The sequence below is a fragment of the Dryobates pubescens genome, chromosome Z (assembly GCF_014839835.1).
Source record: "Dryobates pubescens isolate bDryPub1 chromosome Z, bDryPub1.pri, whole genome shotgun sequence".
In the NCBI taxonomy this organism is placed as follows: Eukaryota; Metazoa; Chordata; class Aves; order Piciformes; family Picidae; genus Dryobates; species Dryobates pubescens.
In genome coordinates this window covers 106002849-106009679 of record NC_071657.1, presented here as the reverse complement: position 1 = coordinate 106009679, position 6831 = coordinate 106002849, and the positions used below count along the sequence as shown (strand labels likewise).

General features: G+C 45.4%; 1 protein-coding gene across 1 annotated transcript in view; it reads left to right on the top strand.

Moving 5' to 3' along the window:
* Positions 1-3136: 3136 nt before the first annotated feature.
* The window catches only part of CPNE8 (copine 8), a 78421-nt gene continuing 74726 nt past the window's right edge, over positions 3137-6831 (top strand). Inside the window, exon 1 of the mRNA XM_009910186.2 lies at positions 3137-3485. Within this exon, the coding sequence (XP_009908488.1) occupies positions 3364-3485 (122 nt within the window). The 5' untranslated portion in view covers positions 3137-3363. The remainder of the gene's footprint in view (positions 3486-6831) is intronic.

Here is a 6831-nt window from a genome sequence, read left to right as displayed (position 1 = left end):
AGAAAGCAATGAAAATACCTCCTGCTTTCCACTGCAAAATTTTGAGTCAGTGATCTCAAACATCAACAGAGAACATACAATACACCACCCTGATGCTTCTACCACACTGTAATCTGACAGCTATTTTGTACATAAATTCCAGATATTGTCCTAATACTTAGGTAATATTCCAGGCCCCTCACCTCAGTGCCATTTATGAACGAGCAAATACAAGGTGCCTCTGTGATTATAATAATGTATATTTAGTCATGCTGGTGCATATTTTTTAAGTGTTCCTTATCTTAGACTTTAGTTTATCTCTTTTCCATCTAACTCTCAGTGCTTGAGAACTATGCACCTTAAGCTAAAACATCAGAAGACACAGTATTTGCACATTTATAACCATGATGATAGAAGATGGGTAAGTTTCCAGCAACACTAAAGACTTGAATTCCTTAACTCTTCTATTATTTTCGTTATATGATCTGCATAGGATATCACAAATAACCAATTATTTCCATTTTTCTAAGTAGAAGAAAAGATAAGATCAGATAATATGAAAATTATCAAAACAAACTTCCACCTCAATCCAAGCAGTGACCTAAAGTGGATTAGCAGGGAAGAATATAAAATCCTATGACACATGATATACTCTTAAGTTACCTATGCCTATACTTACTAGTTAAATAATATGTAGTAATATGTTACAGTTACAATAATAACTATTCATGCCTTTTAAGTTATTCATGCCATAACCTGTGGGACCCACTGATTATGTTCAGATTTTTACTGTAGATTACAAAAGAAGGAGGAACAGTTTTATTTATTTTTCTTTGAAACTGTTCTTTAGTTACTAATCATGCAGTTCCCTGTTTGTACTCAATACTGGCCTCTCAAGACACCAGAGATCCTTCACCCAGCCTTTCACACTACTGTAAGGAAAAAGAAAATTATGAACTGTATTTGCCATCCCCCCACCTTCACACACCCCTCCCCCCCCCCCCCCCCCCCTTCTCCTTCACAGTTTCACCTGTAGGTTTACTGGTTTGGCTGCCTGCAGACACACCTAGAATACTTGTGAAGGTACGTGGTTACTTGGCTGCACCAAAACTAAAAGCAGGCTGGTTTAAGAGGAAGTTGGTGATGACTGAGGAGAAATTGCTTTGTGTTCAACAACCACATGATGCCTTCCAGAAAACAGAGGTAGAAGGGTTGAAGTAGGGTGTGAGGCTAGAATTTTACAAGGAATAGCATCAGTGGCATCTTCCTTGAGTTTTTGTCACTGAAGTTGTTTCAGATGTCTGCCATGTATGGAGAACATACATCCTGTAAATAGGACCATGTAGCTGTCTTCTGAATTCCCAGTGCTTAATTCATGCACTAGGAGCTGACCAGGTGTCAAGTTCTCCAACCATCACTATTTTGACGTACTGCCTGAAATCATGCACTGAATTATACCAACAAGAATCTAGAAATTAAAATAATGTGTTCTGATGTTTGTGGGTTTAGAGTTACATTTGTCTATTACAAATAAAGACATTACATGTCTTCATTACTATGTGTAAAATCATCAATAGCCAGAGGAGTAAAGGACTTCTCTATAGGATTTGAGGTTATAGCCTGTGGTCTTTGACCTGTCCTACATATTGTCCAGCTACAGACATGGCACTTAACTTGCCTATGCCTTACTTTCCCATCTGTGATAGCACTTTCACCTCTTGTCAAACTGCTGTGATATGAAATTAATATTGGGGGCTATGCCATGATAATGGATACAAATTAAATACCTGAGAAATAAACCAATGTAACTTTTATTATTATTGTGAATGATTATGAACAGATTGTTAGGGATTAAAATTGTTTACTCATAGAATATTAGAATTAATTGTCTGATTGTCTAAAAGTAGGTGGAACTGAAACTTTTGCTTTGCCTACCATGAGTGACTGCTTAGCAGAAGTGACTGTGGTACTGACGCCTTAGGCTGCAAAACCATAACCAAACTTTAGCTGAACTTCAGCTTCGTTGAAATGGAGAAGTACTGCGAGTCTTGCATGAGATAAACTGAACCAAATGTATCATTCAAGAAAAAGACCTTCAAGAAAATAGAGAAACCATTCAATCTGAACAGAACATAGAAGAGACACAAGTGTAGGTAAGACAGGAGGGTGATGAAACTATGTGAGCACATAAAATTTGAAAGATGTTACTCTGATTATTGTGGAGAAAGAGTGGCTATTTAACAAGCTAGCTGGACAAAAAGTCCATGCATGACACATGAACAGGTCCACGCGCATCTCATGTAATTGATTGAGAAGCCTTAGGAGGCGCTGGGAAACAACTGAGGGGAGCGCCTCCCTGAAGGCACCCAGATCTAGCCAGAAATGAACTGACTGTGTGTCATAGCCCTGGGTCCAAACTCTTCCCTGCAGCTGGCAAGGCTAAGAGTGGATCTAGCCATACTTGGACTTCCGAGAGGAAGTTTAGAAAGCAAGGCAGTCCACTCAGAACCTCGCAGCTCAGCAGGAGACTCTTCCTGGAATTCAGTGCGACTGAATTCAGGGGGGGTGGGGGGGGGTGGGGAGAGGCGGAGTTGGGGGGAGGCTTGCGTAAGTACGTGAGAGGGTGAAATGTGTCACTTAACTGCACATAACCAAGATAAAACCACGTCTGGTCCCTCAAGTCCCCTGTAATGACAACTACCGTTAGCTTTACAAGGGCAATTAACATTACTCTCTAGTTTCCTACGCTTGTTTTCTATGTTTCTCTGGCCCGGGCAGTGTCTGTAAGAGCCGCCGCGCAGAAGGGTGCGCAGCGGCAGCACCGAGATGACCGTGCACCCCACCACGCACGCCCTCTCTACCGCGCCCCCTGGCGGCATGCAGTTCCACGCCTAGTCCTGTAGCCGCCGCGTCCCGTTCCTGCCATGCCGCGGGACGGGGGGTCGAGAGGAAAGAGACCTAGAACGCACGGCAGCGACAACGCTCGGGACCGCTCCCGGCTCATCCTCTGGGCTTGAGTCGGCCTCTGTGCCGTTTCCTCTCCCTGGGACTTCTGTGCGCGAGCGGGGCAAGTCGGTGGAAGGGCGACCAGCCCAACCGCTGCTACCTTACCGCTAGCCCACCCTCGCACCGGCCGTCGGGCAGCCGCGCACCCCGGACTGGGACAGTCGTGTGGGGCTGCCGCTCGGGGTGACGTCACGGTCCCACTCCCGCCTCAGTCGGAGGTGGTAGCCCGCGGGCGGTGGTGCGGTCCGGTGCTCCCTGTCACGGGCGGCGGCCAGCGGCACCGCGCTGTGGAGGGCCGCCTGGCGCCGCCTCCTCTCCTCTCTTCCCGCCCTCTCTCTCCGGCTGCCTCGCTCCCTCCCTCCTTCCCTGCGCTGCCCCATGTTCGGGCTAGAGAAGCCGGGCAGGAGTGGTGAGTTTCCAAACATGGCGTGCGTAGGGGATTTTAACGTGCTCAGCTCCAGTATTCCGGCCACCAAGGTGGAGCTCTCCGTGTCCTGCAGGTACGGCGGCGGCTCAGGACCACACTGCCCGCTGGCCTCGGGGCGTCGGAAGGGACAGGCGGGCGAGCGGGCTGGTCACCGCGGTGTGCCGGGGCGGGGGGCCTCTCGCCCCAGGCTTGTCCGTGGAGGCAGGCGGAGAAGGGGCAGCGGCCGGGCGCGGGCTTGCTCTCTGTATGCTCGGCACTGTGCGAGGCGCTTTATTTCTAGTCCCCGGAGGACGAGCCTGCGCGGGGCACTTGGAAATCTTTAGCCTCACGCAAAAGCCGGGGGCTGCGCGGAGCCGGTCACCGGCCCGCGGCAGTCTGCTTGCCCCGCGCTGGGCGTGCCCACGGCGGAGGTGCTGCTGGCGGACCCCGCGGAGAAGCGCCGGCTCTCGCAGAGGCTGCGGGCAGCGGCCGGCTTCGCCGAGAGGAGCAACTGCTGCTGTCGCCCCAAATCCTTCCCGTGCCTCCCCATGCAGCAGAGAAGCTGGCCGCGGGGAACGGGAGTGCCATGGCGATGCGCGCAGAGCGTTTTCTCCGGCGGGCATTTAACTTCTGGAGCTGGCCCAAGTGCCGCGGGTGGGGACAGGGAGCACTCCCATCCAGAGTCATGCTTTGGCAGATTGTTTGTTTCTCTTGCAGAACTTACCAAACCGGGCGTGTTACCTTGTCCCGTTTTATCGTAACGCGGCTGACCGTAAATTTAAAAAATGCCAACCCGTGGCACAAAACTTAGTGTATGCGGTTTTGTTACTCAACATTTATTTCGCCATGCTGTGTTTACCAGTATTTCAAAAATCTTGCTTTCTGCCTTGAAGCACAGAGAATTTCCCATTAGAGGTCTAAAAAGACCTTTTTCCCCCCCCCCTTTTTTTTTTTTTTTGGTGGTGATCTTTTTGTATCGGCATTCATTTCAATAGCTCCTTCAAGTATTCCCCATTAGCAGACTCGCCAGCAGACTTGGCAGCTTTTAGCGGAAAATTTGAACTCTCAGTGTTGTTTCCTGTTGGGAAATGAGAAAGTTTGTGGCACAGCCCATTGCTCCATTTTCTTACGTAGCAGTCGGGGAGTTGCTGCTCCTAATGTTACCCCGAGTACAGAACAGCAGTGCTCTAAATTGTCGGACCACTCCCTCTCTTTCCTTGTTGAATAAAGCATAATTTGATGTTTAATCAAGCGTGCATATCAAAAGAAGGCTGAAACAATGAGAAATAGCGTAACACTAGGACAGTCACTCAGCTAAGGTGTGAACACTCCAATGTACTCCCTGTTTGTCTCTGCAAAGTTAATGGGAGCAACCACAGAAAAACACCAGTCCCATGAAGGGCTTGCTGCTATGCATAAAAACGATCTAGGACCTTCAATATTACTTTTAGGTTCTTCAGGTAACCTGTCACAATTACAGGTCTTGGAACAATTATGCTGGATTTGACCTAATTCACTACTAATGAGAATTTCTTTCATTCCAGATATTGTTTGTATATATACTTCCAATGTTTACATCAAACCTTAGTTTTATAGTGATTTATAAATCCATCACATAAAGAAATACAGGTGTATAACATAGTAATTCATGATCTTAATTACCCTACTGCAACTCAGTTCAGTATATAATCTACAATGTTAATTTCTCTTCAAAAGCCATGTCTGGTTTGTTAAAACTGCTTTATTGATTAAGAACGTGGTCTCTCATTTTGACATGTCTTGGTAACAAATGCAGAAGGATAGGAATTTTCATGCTTTATTCTTCTTTCTGTGATGAATTGACAGCTTTTGATTATAAAGTCCTGCTTTAAAACTGAGTGTAAAATGAGTGACATTGGGGCAGAGATTAATGATTAACATTTTTTTTGTGACTGATTTGTAAACATGCTCATTGGCTAAGGTCCTCAGGAAGTAATGCTCAGTGAAATTGTGAAACACAGCAAGAACAAACTGCAAAGTTCAGAGAATGCTGAAAATTCTTTAATAATTTGTAGTTATGTATTCCTTAACACCTGAAGAGAAATGCTTTTAAAATCATTTGGGTAGTTTCCCCTTGAAATCTGAGGAATTGTAGAACCAATTTGATTGCTAGTTTACATCAACAGTTATCAGCTGTTAATGATTCAGTCTTCCTACATTTTTTTTTTTTTATCTACATTATAGGAAATACAGAACTTCTTCCAGTGTGTACAGATGGTGTAACTTGGTGGTTAGTGAAGCAAGGGAAGCTATTCATGCCATAAAACAAATCTGTGATACTAGACAATATTCTTTCATCTATTCTTTTTCCTTCTTTCTATCTTCATGTTTAATAAGGTGCCAGCTTTTCTTCACTTAGCTTTTAATTCCCTATGGTTCATTTGTCAGCACTTCCCAAGTTAATTTGCCCAGCATGTCAGTGTCACCAGGTTCCTGTGCAGGTGTCATTGCACAACTACTTATTCTGCAAGCCACAGGATCACAGGATGTTAGTGTTGGAAGGGCCCTCTGGAGATCATTGAGTTCAACCCCCTTGCCAGAGCAGGACCATACATTGTAGTGCAGTTGCACAGGAATGCATCCAGATGAGTCTTGGAAGTCTCTCTGGGGAGCCTGTTCCAGTGCTCCATGACCCTTACAGTAAAGAAGTTCCTCCTCATGTTTGTGTGGAACTTCATGTGCTGTAGTTTACATGCTTCATGCCCTCTCCTGTCACAGGGTGCAACTGAGAAGAGGCTGTCCCTTCCTTCTTGACACCCAGCCCTCGTATTTGTATACATTTATTAGATCCCCTCTCAATCCTCTCCTCTCCAGACTAAAAAGCCCCAGGTATCTCAGCCTTTTCTCATAAGGCATGTGCTCCAGACCCTTAATCATCTGTGTAACCCTCTATTGGACTCTTTCAAGAAGATCCCTGTCCATCTTGAACTGGGAAGCCCAGAATGGTGCAGTATTCCAGGTCAGGTCTCACTAAGGCAGACAGTTTTATCTTCAGGGAAACATCAGGTAGCCTTTAGGAGACAAGCAGCTCATGGGATGAGATTAAAATTATAAACTCGGTGATGGTTTAGATACCGTCTTTTTCTGAGGTTTCTTTATGAATAACATTTCATATGATTCCCGTGGCTTATTCAATGTCACTGTAGTTTTACGAATACTAGAAAAGCAAGAAATTAATTCTTTCTAGTTATTAATGCTTATAAAATAAAAAGTTCATGGTTCTTTTCTGACCTTGTAATATGTAGATTTCCAAACCTCTGAATGTTTTTATTTGGAATCTGTATTCTTTGTCTTAAGATAAGATCTAATGTGGCAGTAAAACTTAAACCTGTCACCCCAGAGGATCCTCAGGTGTTAGTATTAATCCACTGTTGTCTGGATCAATTGGTGCAGTAGCCATC